This window comes from Stegodyphus dumicola, chromosome 8, assembly GCF_044657685.1.
Source record: "Stegodyphus dumicola isolate Sdum_Otavi_A_Nest chromosome 8, ASM4465768v1".
Classification (NCBI taxonomy): Eukaryota; Metazoa; Arthropoda; class Arachnida; order Araneae; family Eresidae; genus Stegodyphus; species Stegodyphus dumicola.
The window spans coordinates 116,464,970-116,482,507 of NC_140775.1; the positions used below are offsets into that span (position 1 = coordinate 116,464,970).

Genomic DNA, 17,538 nt, shown 5'->3' on the forward strand with positions numbered 1-17,538 from the left:
GTCCCTTTTAATTTCATTGTTTCCCAGGATAATCACCTTTTTAGGAGGATATCGTTACTCAGAATTTAGCGCTGTGTTCTTTCTTTCATTCAAGTGGAAATCTACTGCAACTGCTAACTATTAAATTTGCTTCTAATAGCAATTCTAACTAGAAACAACTATGATGGTGTCATTTTACTTGCTGCATCATTAGCGCTATTATAGTATATTTGTCAAATCTACCAGTTTGAAAAATTCCCCATTCTCACAGCTGTTACCAAACTTCAGAAAGAATATCTTAATTATTAAAATTTTTAATTCAGTTATCAGAACTGGTAAACTGACAATACTCAGTCTTGAAGCAGAACAAGTTTAACTTAATTTTCAAATTATAAAAGCTCATTGCATAAAATTTTAAATTAATTTATTTAAAGCGTTATAAAAATAATATGAGAAATAGAATAATTTTTATCTTTATTTTTTAAATAAGTATCTTAAGAGCTTCGCTATTTAAACTTAAGCTTGCGTTGCAAGTCTATAAAAATAAAATAAGAGAGAAACCAACGTAAGTCTAAAAATTAGGCAAAAGGAACAACTTTATTTTGACCTAGATTTGGTATAATACTCTATCGATTCCGAGAGTGGTCAGGCACGGGTCCCTCAGAGTTTTATTAAATATCTACGCCAGAATCAGACTTTTGTTTTGACTCGGTAATTTTGTTTCTTATGAAGAAAAAAAAAGGAGATAATGTGTGATCGTCCTGGAAACAGTTAAAAGGTTTGATTCAAAATCTACACCAAACTGATGCGTGTTTTTTTCGCCTAATTAAAAATATACAAAAATGTTTTATGTTCTTTCCATTTTGGAAAACTCATCAGTAAATTTGGTATTATTGTGAAAGCTTGGTGAATAAGAACTAGGTCAACGAAAATTTCTTTGGCGTTTCAGAATGGCAGGTATCCTTTGAAATATTTTATCTTTTCTAATCTAACAATATCTATATCTGAAAATGTCATTGACACATACATACTTTCTAATGTTTTTTACTATGCCTTCGTGGTGTAACGATAGCATACTTGGCGCGTATTCGCGAGGTCCCGGTTCGAGTACTGGCGAGGCTATTGTTTATTTTTTACGACTTCAGCATCAAAAACCTTAATGAGCTTACAGGATCCTGTTAATGAAATTTTTTTATCCTGACGAAGAGCGGAGTGTACTTGTCGCCGTCGAAATTGATGGAGTTTTAATTAAAATCTATGCCGAACACAATGTTGCGATTTTGCCTAGTTTTAAGTTTTACCTTGGCATGTATTTTCGCTCTTGATATGAATTTATTATTACCTCCATACGACCATGAACATCTTTTTGTGGGATCAGAAACATATTTAATAAAACTGGTTTTTGAAGATAATTTTGGAATTCTGATTAATCTGCAGTTTGTACTTTGGATAAAGACAAACGAAATAAAATTATCTATAAAATTTTAAGTAGATCATTTTTAGTAAACAGTGGGAGGAAATTATAACTTAAAAGAAAATATTTCGTCCCTGGATAGTTATAAGATAAACATTATGCACAGAAATACTGAATTTATAAAGATATGAAATACCAGAATAACGATTGTGTAAACTAAAATTAAACAATTATCGAAATATAAAATTGAAATTGAACGAAATGGGGAGAAATTTTCAGTATTCTGAATAGTCACATTTCCTTCAGTCTGTAAATGCAACAAATGAACTCTACTATATCGAATAAACGCAGGGTATATTTCGATAATAAATGCAATGAAACGTGTCAAAGGGAAAACCTCTAAAAGTGGATAACATTCCTGAGATCGTAAATAATCATTTTACTGATAATCACTGACAGCCATATTATGTAAGCTGATCAAAATTTAATAGAAACATGGTGTTTGTATGGGCGATTTAACTGTAACATGTGAGCAATAAAAATTTAAACATATTAATTGCCTAAAATAATGTGATTATGCTTTCAAACAAAATAGTTGACTTCCCGCTTTTCGAAAAATATTTCCCCCGCATTAGCTTCGAAAATGTAGTCACTATAGGTTCCCTGTAAAAGTTATTAGGAATGAAAAACATAGTTAACAAGCGAATAAAACATGCAAATTTACCTTTCGAAATCTGTGGCCTTTCCAGAGGATCATATCCTCGTTCATTCAACAACAACTTGAAATTTGTTTCGGAAAGATGAACGCCATCACTGAAAAAAATTGAAAAGTACAAACATGTAGCAGCTTCTTAAAATAGGATAAAAGTCAAGCTATAAATATTTTTAATGTTATATTTTACTGCAGTAAAACTTCACACCAAACGAATTATAGGCATAGAATGTAATTTTTCCGAATTTAGAGCGTTTATCTGAATGGCTGAAATAAACCTAACAATTTTATGCCACGTGATTAATACATATAGTAAGACATAATCGAAATATTAATGAAAATACTTATAAAGTTATTAGTTGAACATATTATAAATTAAATGCATTTTAAATTATACCAGTTAGACACATAAAGTTAAACCATGAAATATCTTTGTTAGGCAAGGCCGTTAGTTACTGAACATGTAACAGAAATGGTCATCTAACATTAGCCGTCGATTCATAAATCACCGTTGTTCAATCGTACTGTAAATTGTAAACAGATTATTTTTTAAAAAATCGAAAGACACCGCTATACATCAGATCTCCCGGTTACCTGTGACCTATGGATTTGCAATTACCGGTGGTAAAGCCAAAGAACACTAGTATAATAAAGTGCAGTAAATAAATATAAATTATTAGAAGGAAATTAAACTTCAGGAGAGCAGCGCTTGTTAAAGCCATTGGTTCCTGGTGATCTAAAGGACTGATAGTCACCGGTAACCTTTGAGTTGAGAATCAATGGTGTGAGATAGTGAAATATTTCGAACAGTTGCAACACATGCAACGGCATGTGGACGATAAATACATGGTGGTGTAATGTAACATAAACGTTGAGCAACATAACTTCTCTTGGAAAGGCTCTGAGGATAATTCAAATCAAGATCAAACCAGTACCTATCAACCATTGAAGACTATAAAACTCAGAGCAGTCCTGAGATTTAGAGAGAAAGACTTTTAGAGCTTCCAAATCATCTTATAACTCCTTATGAGCCAGTGGACAAGTAATAAGAATGCTAACACTTGCCGTTCAGTCTTGTTTAATCATGGCTGGACTGGCTGCATGGGAGGTTTCGTGGATTTCTTCATGTGTAACGTGAACAAGTTTCCAAAACCTCATCCACAAAAGGTATTCCTTCTCTTGACGTACCCTCGTGTGTTTTGCTCTATTCAAAACAGCCTAAACTTATGAGAGCACTCATCACCCTTGAAAAGATGCTATAGGTCTAGGGTTTCAGCCTGTTTTCCTTGGCTTGTCTATAAAAGTCTTAAATGGTTTAAGTCTTAGCTTGTCTTTATTATAGTCAAAACTATTAAATCACTGTGCAAAATAGTAGCGTTTTCTAAAAATATGTTTATTTAATCTTTTCTATTTATTTGAATTTTAAATATCGGAATAAATTTACTGTTAAAGTGTAAGTTGAGGTTCAGTCTATGACCTTTTTAAAATTTTTATGCGAACAACGTTTGTATATATTTTAGTGAGAACAATCGCATACGTACCTTGATATTCAAAATTAGAATATTCCTACCTTTTTAAAAATGATTAGAAAGGTTGGATAAACCAGCAAGCTATGCTATCTGCCTATTTTGACGAAATAAATTTTTAATTTGTTTTTATTCATAAATTTATAAATTGTAAGTGACATTAAGACAAAGCTCTGAAATTTTCATATAAACTTAATGATATAATTAAATGCAAATTAAAATTGTATACGGTTAAAAATCAACTTTAACTAAAATTACTTCAAGAAGAAACGAAACTCATAGCCTTGAAAATAGAAATTGCATAAATAATATAAAATAAACTTTTAATGCAAATGTTTTCTAAAAAATATTAATTTTGAGCATTTGACTCATTTACAAATTTAGCTCTAACTTGTATTAGAACAGCGACGAAGAAAAAGAAATATGTGGGGCTTGGAGGATGATGTTTTCATTTACAGTATGTTAATTGTTGCTATCTTTTATCATATTCGCTGTACTATTTTTATTTGGGATGCGAAAGGGTGGAGATACTCGTATTTGCTCTGAATATCTCGTCTATGAAAATTATTACTGCTTGGAGTTGTAAAAAGATTCAAAATCTTCGGTTAGTTTTCTGGCACTTCTGACATGTTTATTCATAAAATTTATACGAACTATTAAGAAACAAAAATACTATCTCATTTGTAAACACTGGAAAATATCAAAATTTTTAATTTAATAATTCATTGTTTTAAAGCTGAGGATCAAAACGATTTGCAATGCAGTTTAAAATGGAATCCTAAGTTTTAAGCCCCTTTTTTTGGAAAACAGGTAAGGTGTTATTTTTATATATTTAAACTTGGGAATTCTAAGGTTCCGACTGAACAACTATACGCGCGATCAGTAAGATGTTATAAGCGTTATTGTTATTATCTAATTTGACAATTTGCATTCTGCGAACTCTTTTATGAGGTGAATGAGCTTTAAGGTATGATGAATGAACTTAAAGGCACTTTAGTTATTATTCATTGTTAGTTTAGTTATTATTTATAGTTTTAGCAGTGACATTAGCAGTGATCATCAGTTAATATGATCCTATGATCCAGGAAAACGAAGAATAAAAACTATGTGTGTCATGAACGCACTCAGCTGATCAACGTTTTCATTTACAAATAATGTTTTTGAAAATAAGAATAATAAATAAACAGTCTGTAGGTCATCGATCAGTTAAAAAAATGTTAGCTCTCTCTATCCTCTCGATGAAACATCAACACTTAACGGTTCGAAAGTTTAGTTCTCTCCGTGCGCTTGATGAGAAAATTATTTGACAGAGATCATTAGAGATTGAAAATAAGGGCTCAAAATGGGCAGATCAGAGTTTTGTTTGGTTGGTAGTTTTAATTTAAAGCATATATGAACAAGCTTAGGTCATACATTACTTTAACACATCACACATCCCAAAGGTCTAAGACGGGGTATACAACTCAGATTACATGATGACCACAATCTGAAAATAATTGACAGGCTAGAAAGCTTTTTTTTTAACAAAAAAATGTTATTAACAAAATTAAAAAAATAATTGATTTTTAAAGTTTTGATTATTTAATATTTATCAAAATATACATAAATAATAATAATGTCGCAAAGGAAAAAAAAAATTATGTTTATTTTCTACTTGAAATCTATAGTTTAATACCTATAAGATATTTTTGTTTGTTACACTTCGTAATTCAAATATACTGATAGATAACTATTAAATTCCTAAAGAAATATGTCTTTCAAATAATTGTAACATATTTAATTAATCATTTACTAACTTACTTTATTTTAAAATAAAACAAATTACGAAAATGTTTTTCGCTTTCAGAGAAAATTTACCAAGTGGGGCAAACCTTGAATAAAATTAATAATAATTTTGTCTGTTTGTCTTATTTATTAAATTTTCTTCAACGCATAAATAAAAAAATCTATGCTTGTATGTAAATATATATAAGCTTCTTTATTTCTTACTTCAGCTTGATACTTCATGACGTCTTGATTCTGATAAGGTTTTTAGTCTTGGAAAGAAACTACTAGAAATCACCTTCATCACAGTTGTAGACTCTCATCGGTCAATCTACTTCTTTTCTTATTAATTTTCAACTGTGAAAAAGTTGTTCGCATGTAAATATATTCGCAGACATAACGATTAACCTCAGTGCAAAAAATTGTAACTGAGCTTATTTATGTTTTGGCCAATGCGAATTAAAGTTAATAAAAATCTGTATCTTCAAAATCTTTGAATAAGGTTTCTATCACAATGCATATTAATTAGCTGCATTTAAAGACTTTTCTGGTGTGTTATTCGTTTTTAATGGAAATGAAAGTAATATAACTTCGGACTTAGAATACCTAAAATCTTGAAATCTTTGCACCCCCGTACTTGCAAAAAATACTTAATTAAAGTGCCTTAGCTGCCGCATAAAATTGCTTCCATGGTCTCATAGGGCATATGGGTCAGCAGTTTGAGACCACTGGTCTAAGGTATGAGTTGAGCTGACAAAATCCTTGATTCAACATATCTCAAACAGTACGTTGAATTAATTTATCTCAAACAATACGTTCAATTAATTTATCATCTCAAAGTATGTAAATTATTAAAGAATTGGTAACTCATCATTAGCTCAGGAAATTCCCACTTAACCTTCATTGCCCAAGCGCAACATTTCTTTATAATTTGGATTAAAGCTCATATCGGCCACATATGAAGAAACGAGGAGGCTGATTTATGAGCGAAGATGGCAGCCATGAAAATAATAATTCTCTGGCCAGCTTAACGCCTGAAATTGAAGCTGCGAAGTACAACCAAAGAAACTTGGCAACATTTGTGGAACTCTGCTGAAACGAGGAGAAGAGTTTACAACCTCTTCGCCAAAGTCGACTCCCTTTCTATTCATATTACTGAGCGCCGCCTGAGATAACCACTGACCTAACTTTGTTGTAAAAGTCTTACAGTGTTAGTAGTCATCCTGGCAGAAGGGAAAATTTCCTCCGTGTAAGAATATACTTATAAATATTACATGGGCATACAAGGCCTGTGAATAAGCATAGATATGTTGATTACAATCATTGTCTTGTACAAGTTACATATGACAGATACATAAAATCATGACAGCTATGTGTACATTTAGACATTATATGAATTCATATTTACAATACTTTTACTGAGATAATCAAAATTAAACTTGTAATTCATTTACACATTGACTGGATTTTCAATATCATTTAAACTGCTTTACAATATTATTTTTATCAAGTACATATAAACTGGATAGTAATATGCTTACATTACAATAGTTTTGCTCTTACAGTCCTGTTATTATTCTACGGGGTGAACTATTTTCCTAGTGTTGATGTTCAGTTGTTGTAGTATTTTGAATTGCTATTAAAATTATGCTGCGAAGATACAATTCTCAAGAGAGGGGGAGAATTTCTTAGAATCTTGCTGAGCAAAGCCTGATTACCTCCTCTATTTTAGTTTTCGTCTGCTTGTTGCCGCGGGTATTCTCTGCCCATTGCGGCCAGTATTCACTGCTTGGCATTTTTAAATGCAGTTTATTGGTTTGTGGGCAGTTGAAGAGGAAGTGATCTGCATCACCTACCACACCACATTCACACAAATCTGATGCTCGTATGCCGAATCTCTTAAGGTAATGTGGGAAGGGACCATGGCCAGTGTAGAATTGAGTTTGTGCTCCGCTGTATGTATTAACTGAGCACGTGACTTTTGGAAAGAACTTGTAGGTTCTCCTCCCTGTGCTTTCCCTTTCCCATCTTTTCTGCCATTCTTGAAAAAGGCTATTGAGCGTGGTTTTTTTTAAATAGGACTGCGGAACACTTACTGCGCTTTCCAATCTACTGGAGTCATTGGCAGCCGATTTCGCAAGCAGGTCTGCCGCTTCATTGCCAGTAATACCCACATGAGCTGGAACCCAGATCAGGATAGGTCTGTCATCTGGTGGGATACTTAGAAGAATTTTCTGAATATCTTGCACCAAAGGACTCCTTGTCTTGTGCCCTCGGATGGACTCCAAACTTGAGGCAGAGTCGCTATATATGCTGACCTTTAATCCTAATTGATATTTTGCCAAATTGATGGCTGCTTTTAATGCAAGAAGCTCTGCCTGAAAGACGGTATTTTTGTCTGCCAGTCGTCTTTCCCAAGTTTTAACCATTTCTCCTTCTTGGAGTACACAGTAGGCGCAGCCTGTGCCTTTTTCCGTCTTTGAGCCATCTGTATAAATGGCAAATGCCTTCTCATCTGGCGGCGTGTATTGCATGTATATTGTGTGCGATAAATCAGTATCTGCAGGGTGTCCAAGCATGATCGGCTTGCGCTTCTCATAGTCTGTATGGTAGAATGTCTTTTGCCACAGAGAGACGTTATTTTCTAGGCGCAATGTCCTTACTAATAGTGATTCTCTCTCCACTAGAAGGTCCAGTGGAGGGATACCCGCCAGCACTTGCAGTGCCGCAGTTGGGGATGTTCTATAACCTTTGCATATGATCAAAAGTTGCATTCTTTGTATGGTGAGAAGCTGTCTTCTCATGTGGGCAGTAAGCTTCCTTCCCCATATGGCAGCCCCATATAATATGATCTTTTCTGAGATTGTTCTGTACCAGCTTTTGAGCATAGTGATTGGAGTGCCCCAATGAGGTCCTGATGTTCTAACCATGGAATTACTAATTTGATTTATTTTCTGCTTAAGCTCTTTAATATGCGGTACCCAGGAAAGCCTATTGTTAAATATAATACCTAGATATTTAAGGTCAGTGACCTTTTTTATAGAGACTCCATTTAGCTTAATGTTGGGAATCCTATTTCGCGCTCCATGCTTACATATAAACAGTTGTTTAGTTTTATCTGCTGAGATATTTAATTTGTGCTGATTTGCCCAGCTTGCAAAAGTGTTGATTGCGTTTTGTGCCTTTAACCTAATGTCCGTGCTACCAGAAATGACCAATAAAAAGTCGTCTGCGTACGCCTGGATACTCACTCCTTGCTGTTGGTCATAAAGCGCAAAGGCTGTGTTCGCTACAAGATTCCAAAGGGTAGGTCCCAAGCAGGAATCCTGGGGACAGCCTCTTTCCAACTTGACTTTGAGTACATCATTGTCCGTTGTAACCTGTATCCAACGATCCTGCAAGTAGCTGCGTATAAGATTCAGGATTTCCTTTGGGCATTTGATGATGTCTAGGCATTCTACTACATCTGGCCACCACAACGAGTCGAATGCCCCTTTGATGTCCAGCGAAATAACCAGTGTGTCCATATTGTTGTCTTTGTTCTGCTCTATGTTGTCTAGCAGTTGTTTTAAGGCATTATCTGTGGACTTTCCTGCGCAGAAGCCATATTGTTTTTCGTTTATAGACTTGTTCCTGCACATGTGGAAATTAAGGCGTTGCAAAATTACTTTTTCTAAAATCTTACTGATTGAAGGCAGTAAGCTTATGGGCCTATAAGATGCCGGGTCTGACGGATCTTTGCCCTGCTTGTGAAAGAGTGCAATTTCGGCTAGTTTCATGCTTCTAGGGAAAAGACCGAGTCGCCAGCAGGCTCTGCATAATTTTGGAAACAAACCTGGGAATTCTTTGTGAATTTCTTTAACAATGATATTATCTATACCATCGGGACCTGGTGCTTTTTTGTCTGTTAAGGCTTTGATGATATTATGAACTTCGTGGTCTGTAGGAAGAGTAATATCTCTGTTGCTGCTTTTCCAGCTTTTCCTATTAAACTTCTGCCTTATTTCTCTGTGAGTTACTAAATCAAATTCCATCTGGTCTTTAACAAAGATTGTTTCTAGGATAGTGTTTAGAGCTTCTGTTTTGCTTTTTGCATCTTGTTTTACTTTAGCGGTAAGTTGTAGGGGTTGAAAAACCTTATTTGTGGCTATTTTCTGTAATGTGCCATAGGTTGCTTGCACGTTACTGCAGTGCTTACGCCATGACTCTTGTTTCGCTGCCTTGATTTGCTTTTTGTATTGCGCTAGCTCCTTCCTGTAGCGTACCAACTTTAATATTTTCTGTTCTTCATCATTCTCCGATTGCACCTGCCTTCTTAAGGCTCGTATTTTGCTTCTTCTTTGCTTGAGGTGGTTGCTCCACCACGATGTAAATGTTTTCGGCTTAATGGCTTTAAGTTTGTAGGAAGCTCTTGCTGCCTGAGTTAATTTAGTTATGATGAAGTCATATGTAGAATCCAGCTCCTCCGGGGAGTCGCAGTTATCCAGTTGTTCCAAGATTTCACTCACCCATGGCCTGAAATAAAACTTTAAAGTAGTGTGCCCTCCGTAGCAGGTCTTGAAACGTCATTTTGTTAGGTACGTGAGTCTACTATTGATCTCATATTGAATTATACGATGGTCACTCAGAGAGGGTATGTCCATTATATCCCAGTTGTTTATGTACGCTGACATTGATGATGAGACAAATGTGACATCTGGCCAGCCTTTTGCTCTTCCATTGTCAAATGTAGGTTGAGAGTCTTCTTTATTTATTACTGTCATTCCGTGAGCAATTGCATATTCTAACAATTTCTGCGCTCTGCGATTTTCTGTTTGTGCTCCCCATAAGGGGCTGGTGGCGTTAAAGTCACCCGCCACTATGGTATTCTGGAATGTTCGCAGTACGGCTGGGTTTAATTCCTGTAGCAGGCATTCAATTTGCATGCTTGGGGGAAAGTAAACGCAAGTGATTGTTATTTTCATGTTGGAGGATTCTATCAAGATTGTTACTGTGTAATCTGTCGTATCCAGAAGCAATGGACTTAGAGGGCCGTTATACAAGATGGCTGCCATTCCCGTACTGGAGGCGTAGGATTTACTTGTAGAAGGTTGGCCAAGAAGTTTGCCGTCCCTCAAGTAAGGTTCTTGTAGGAGTGCCAGGTCTGCTGTACTGGAGGACATCACCTCCATGAAATTGAGTGTGGCTGCTCTTGCCCTTTGGAGATTGCACTGTAAAATTTTGATGTTAGACCGATCTCTGTTGTAAACTTTCTCTGTTATTGAGTGGACTCCCTGGCTGAGCTCATACTCGCCAATACTTGTCTGTAACATGGACATTTCGATGCACTTGCTGGATGTTGTGTGTCAAAGGTGCTACCTGTCTTCTCGTTCGTGAGGCTGCAGTTGACACAGTTGATGGTAACTGAGTCACACTTTTCTAACAGGTGACCTTCACCACACTTGGAGCAGGTTGTATCCGACTTGCAGTAACGTCTAAAGTGCCCAAATTTTTGACAGTTGTAACACTGTATCACTTGGAGATATTCTTTGAAATTGCAGGCGCAAAGTCCAATGTAGATTCTTTTCTTTTCTAATAACTCTTCAGCCTGTTCCGTTGCAACACCCACTAGCCAATGGCAGGTGTTATCCTCCTTTGGGTAGGAACGAATAGGGAATATAAACTATTTCGTGTTACTTGGGAACAAGATGGAGAAGGCCTCTGTGATATCTGTAGCCGTACTGTCCTGTGGCACTCCAAAGACTATTATGGTACGCCTAGGTGGTCTGGGGACTCTTACACTTAATGAGTGATCTAATTCCGGAATTTCACTGATGGCGGTCCTGAGTTTGTCCAGGTCTGTCTTCTCTCTACACCTGATGAGTAGTTCCTGCGAGCGCGTAGGCCTTACTTGGACGACGTTAATCCCCACTTTATTAGGCTTAATGCTACTCACTAGCTGCTTCTGAACACTTTCAGTAGTGCGACTCGTGTCTTTACTCTTAATAAGGAGAACGTGGTCAGGAAGCTTTGTGGCTGGAGAAACTTGTTTTAGTCTTCTGCGTCTATTAACCACAACGGTAAAGCCTTCGTTTGCTGCTACTTCTTTCTGCTGCTGCCTGTCCTCTACTTCCTGTGCTGGTGAAGTTGCTGCTACTACCACGGTTCCTGCTACAGATGCTGAGGACTGTTTGTGAAAATTTAAATGTCTTGTTAGTTCCAGAATTTGGCCCTCTTGGTTAGCTATAAGGATCTCTTGCTGTGAGGCTAAATTCAGAATCTCACGAATAAAATCCTGTAATTTCTCGTGATCTGCAATCTTAAGCTTCGATCTGACCCTGCACACTGTAAGGTGCTCCCTAATATCCTCCGTAATTGCGTTAATTTGCTCAAGTCTTGAGGCCTTAGACGATGGATTTTCGGGAGTAATCAAGGTAGTAATATCTTTGCCTGAAGTAGAAGAGGCTTCGAGTGTCCCCATTAAAAATAGGAAAAGTGCACTGCTTAGTACACAGTTGTAGCAAAAACGAAACTCCCTATTCAAAGAAACCTGAATGTATTAGGTGCTGTGGCCAAATATGGCTGCAGGTAAGTACTGTTACTACTGATATGGAGAGCTTTAGTGAGAGCCGAAATCAGCAATTATAGGACAAAACAACTATTGTAAGAGCTTATTACTACAGTAAGTTAAATGCTGAGAAACTAACAACAGTAAATGAAATGCTTAAATACATACATACATCAAATAAAGGGGTAAAAATAAATTAATACACTAAATGCTATGGCACTAGTTACCAAAATATTTAACAATGCGTGCTGAAATGTGCTTGTGCTGCGAAAATATCACGAGACCAGCGAAAATAACAGAGCGCTGTTATCCGAATTGCACATAATACACATAATTTACGTTACTTTACATGTACGTACACAGAATACACTCAAGTTATACAAGAAACAAAAGTAAATAGACACACAATAATAAATGATGATTACACTATTAATATGTTGGTAAACTATCATCAAGTTAAATTGAAAAAGAAAATTGTGCAATATTAGGTTGGAACAACAAAATACCTATGCACTATGCTTTAAAAAAAAAAAAAAAAAAAAAAAAAAAATCATAAAAACAAGAATTGAATTTAAAAAAAAATAATAAAAAGGGAAATGATATTAATATTAATAATAATAATAATATGTAAATAAATAAACAGTCCAAAGATTAACAGTAAATGCGCTACAGGAAAAGTGCTTATTGATGAGGCAAAAAACTGTATTCAGAAAATAGCCATGCTAAATTAAAAAGAAAAAAAAAAAAAGAAAAGAAAAAAAAAAAAAAAAGAGTTCTAAGTTCTGTAAATAAACAGTAGCACGTGGGAAGTTGTACTAGTGCAATCCCAACGTTGACTTTACTCTGAGATGACCTTTGAAGGCTAGGTTGTTATTGCAGCGGGGGTTGATCACGTGGACTTACCCTGCGCCGTTTCTTCCTCAAGGACGAAGAAGGGAGTTGGCAGGGGGAAAAATTAAATGCAAACGCGTAAAAACGTAGAAATCAGTTAATAACGTTAGAACTATTGTAGCCAAAAATTTAAGATTCACATCAAAATGTAGATAATAGAGTGGCCTACCTTTATAATGTTAAAACGCTGCAACACTCCCAGTAGAAGAAGAGATATTAAAAAATAAACCATGAAAATAGCACTTGTAGAGACACTTTATAAAAACATATAAAAAGCACTCACTATCACACTATAGACTTGAGACTTGTACCGGAAGCAAGCGGAAGGTACCAGCTTACTGTTGGTATGTAGATTGAAGTTGGATGGCTAAAAGGTGCCGAGAAATCCTTTAATAAAAATACGCGTCTGAGCGGCACTTCACTGAGCTGATCACTCCGTTAACAATGGTAAACGCAGACAATGGAAATAACATTATATTAAACCATATCTCAGGAACTATTCGACTTAGCCACAGGTAGTTGACACCGAATTGAAGCTCTCGACGAGATCTTTCCGTTGATATAAAAATTATGCACTATTTCACTTTAATACAGCACTTTTACCGAGTAAGATGTGGAGCTCACTTCTGCACGGACGCGTACTTTCTCGCTTCAACTATAATCTATTCATATTACTACACAGATCATGTTGTTTTTCACTGGGACACGGCTCCTTTCCCGTGTACTTCTATGCAAGGAATCTTTCGTCAAAACATCACTGTGTATTTGGAGAAAGGGGTTATTTTAGACATTATCTGTTTTCCAACACTTTAACAGTCAAGTCAAATTTCGAACTTTAACAATTAAGTCAAATTTCGAAGGTTATTGACTTCTCAGTTACTAGAGGACAACAGCTATCCAGCGTAAATTAGCCTACAAAAAAGCGCTTCAGAAACAGCGAAACAAAGCAATTAATTGCAGATACACTATACTGTAAACTTCACAGGCAAGCAATAAGTATGGCTAACAACATGAAGTACAACATACAGGTTGAACATTCGTAAGTAGCGTTAGGGGTTAATACATACATTGCTTAATGTAAATAATAGGTGGCCTTATGCATAACATAATATAATTAAAATAATAAATATTATTTTAGTAACTAAAGTCAGTAAAGTGATTTCAGACAAAGTCTTACATATGTCTCAAAACATAATACACAGTTGGATTAGTTGGATTTATTCTCATATTTTTATTCTCCCATACTCATTCCCATGCTATTCTTACCATACTTTTGCTTATTCAATTCGTTAGAGAGGCGTACTAGTTTTATATAAATGTAATTTGAGGATCATTTCGAAAACAAATTTCATAAGACGTGAAAATCATTTCAAAAATTTAATATGATAATAAATACAAAGAAAATTAAAAATCAGAATAAATACAACGAATATTTTTTTTAAAAGATGTGCTCGATATACGGAAATTCAATCAACATAAAGAAGTTAGATTTTCTGTTGCAAAGTTCTCTCTAGCCACAATTTTGAGCCTGTTGTGATAAAGGTTATGCGGTTTATATTAAAAACAATTTATACCATAAATGTATATCTAGGAGCAACACCTTAGAAATAAAATTTATAATTACCGTTTCTAAGAAACTCCAATAACTTCAATATTTTAATAGTTAAAATATAAAGATATCAGATATGAAATGCCAAACAGCATGATAAAATTTTAATCTATTACCATTGAGATATATTTAGCGAAATACCAATATCCTTACGATAATAAAACCAAGAAAAATGTAAAACTTTATGAATAATACCTATCTAATTTTAGAAATTTAAATGTCGCAACGTTTTTAGGCTTTCCCGTTAATATTTATTTAAAATTTTTATACGTTTTCTTGGAAATGAGTTTATTTGTCCCAGCTCTGAAAGAATTAAGTTTTGAACAATGTTTACTAGAATTAAGTTCTGAACCACGTTTACTACTTTCCATGGATAAATAAAGGAAGCTGAGTTTATTAATTATCTCCGAAAGTAATATCTTTCAAAATGTTTAACTTCAAGCGAACGCAAAGATAAAAAGGATGAAGTTATTAAATTTTGTTTTACCATTCACTGAATTTCATGACGACATCGCCCACGTGATATTTATTTTTCATACTATTTGGTATCTTAAACAAAAAAAGATTTTAAAAAAAGACTGAAATTTAATGCAGAGAAATGTTACCTACGTCTCTTGAAGAATTATCTCAAATATCTCACTAAAGAAACTACATAACTCTGCAACAGGTACAAAATAGAATGCTTTAGGAACAGCTGGTTATACATTACTATTTATAAGCTTGCAAATATTGATTATCAGTTGGACATTTTTTGATTAAATATATTTAAACTTTGATTAGTTAGATGAATTATTAGAATAAAATTACATCGTAGGGGACAATTAAAGTTGTGAAACTAAGTAGCAAACTTAAACCGTTAAGATCATTAATGACCGCTGAACTCTAGTAGAATGTCCATAGAGAAGAGAAGAGAAATACTTCATGCAGTGGCAATAAACGCCAAGTTGCTTACATTCTGCCACACTTGAAGGGCATCTAGTGTGTTGGTGTATTTAAATATGGCAAAGCACACGAGGGCTATCTGTATAAGGGGAGGGATGCCTTCGTGGTGTCTAAGGGGAGGGATGCTTTCTAAGGGAAACTGGCTCGTATACACGTTACACATGGGGAAAACCACGAAAACACCCATGCAGCCAGCCCGTTCGCGGGATTCGAACCTCGGACCGAACTACCAGTGTTTAGCGACTTAACCGCTCGGCCGCTGGTGGGCTCGAAGGGCATCTGGAGAGAGGCTTGAGATTTCGTTAGCCAAAGCCAAGTGGCAAAGATTTATTATGGACCATATTTTAGTTAAGACAGCATTTTAGATATTATTACGTTTCATTATAATGTTCATTAAAAGCTGATTACAATGTAACCGTACATAACGTAATATTCTAAAACGTTTCGAAAAACTTCGCATTTTTGACATTTGTTAAGTTAGAATACAGCGCCACCTGTTGGATAACCAAAGAAACGCTCACTTGGCCATCTGGATTCGGCTGAGCAACATGCCAGAGCATGTAATAGATCTGAATGTAGTAATTACTGTCAATAAATTAGTTAGATCTTTGCTATATAGTCCACTCATTAGTTTAGAGTCATAGTACAACATTTTTAACGTTAAAACACATAAAAGGGTCTAATCTTGTTCTTAATTTTCACTTTGCTGCAGTTTAATACGTAGGAAACTATATTAACTTTATTATTATTGTAAAACACCTCTTACTTGAACTAAACATTAAGGAGCCATTTCTGATAACCTGTACTAAATATTTTCGGCTATTAAAGGTAGAAGTAATAGTGTTGAACAACATCTTGTATTTATACATCAATTTTGCAATACATATATATGCAATGTGTGCATGCCAATTGAAATAATAAGCAACCTTCCGAGCTAAGAGCTATGCAAGAGCACATGAGCAGTGTACCAGCTAAGGCAGACTCTTTTCTTCACGAGATATAATGCCCTTTCGAGTAAAAATTCTATTTACATGCTGCAAAGTACCTGACAATTTAGAGAATGAAAACAGCACCTTGAAATATAATAAAAAATATTTATTTATTTTGCATAGGAATGGAAATGCAAGATTGTTGTTCTTTTTTTTTTTCAAATGGCAGGATACTTGCAGCTTAATACATTCATAACAAAAGGTCAGTATCCATCGATCATTTGGCTATCTTATTGCTCAGACAAAAAGCAACCGATTCTACGCACAGGAGGACGGAATTTTGATGTATGGATTTACGTCCCAGTTTTAAACTCAGTACCAGAGCACGCGAGAACGGATCCGAGGATTTTCTACCAATGACTTAAAATGTAAATTTTTTTAATAAAAAAGGCATTCTTTCTTTAAGCCTCTGTTATATAGAAAATTTTTATTTGGTGTTTAAATACCTTTAAACTTTAAACTTTGCTGCAAAGGTGCCGGACAAAATTAACAAAAAAAAAAAAAAAAAAAAAAAAACTGAAATGTTTCAGATTTTAAATTACGTCCAAAGGGGCGTTTTTTAACATTTTGTGTGTTACCTTTCTTTATTAAATATCATGTTCCTCGCACTTAAACCATAAGATCCAGTGCAACAGCAATATCGCAAAATAGTTTTAAAACGAGCATATCTTTAGAATTTCCGATACAGACTCACGCGCTGGAGATAAAAATGATTTTTCTGCACAACGTTGCCATTGCTCGCTTTGAAATCCTTGAGTTTGTTAATCAAAAATGCGTCAAAGTTTTAAAAAATAGGAAATCGATCATAAAACAAATTTCAAATTTCAAATTTGGTCTTCCACATGCTCATATTCGTTGGAGGATTACGTTATTCAAAATTCGATGACTCTATGTACCGTTGTTTTATCACAATACGAGAAATATACATACATTTATGCAGATTTTTCATTATTTAATTTCTTCAAATATAATGCAGGACTCTAACATTTTGTGGCAACAGTTTGAAAAGTGAACCGACATTTATGAGTCCGACGCAAAATGCCAAAACGAAACTAACAGTCCTTCGGGATTCAAATCCCTTTGGACTAAAAAAAAAAAAAAAAAAAAATCAAAAATATCAAATATCAAATATCAAATAATTCAAAATCAAATATCAAATAATTCA

The 17,538-nt window shown here is 34.7% G+C and overlaps 1 protein-coding gene across 1 annotated transcript in view; it reads right to left on the reverse strand.

Annotated features, from left to right (window-relative positions):
* LOC118199873 (glycine receptor subunit alpha-2-like) overlaps nucleotides 1–17,538 on the reverse strand; it is a 253,647-nt gene that overhangs the window by 135,851 nt on the left and 100,258 nt on the right. Inside the window, exon 2 of the mRNA XM_085823021.1 lies at nucleotides 2,118–2,206. Within this exon, the coding sequence (XP_085679147.1) occupies nucleotides 2,118–2,206 (89 nt within the window). The remainder of the gene's footprint in view (nucleotides 1–2,117; nucleotides 2,207–17,538) is intronic.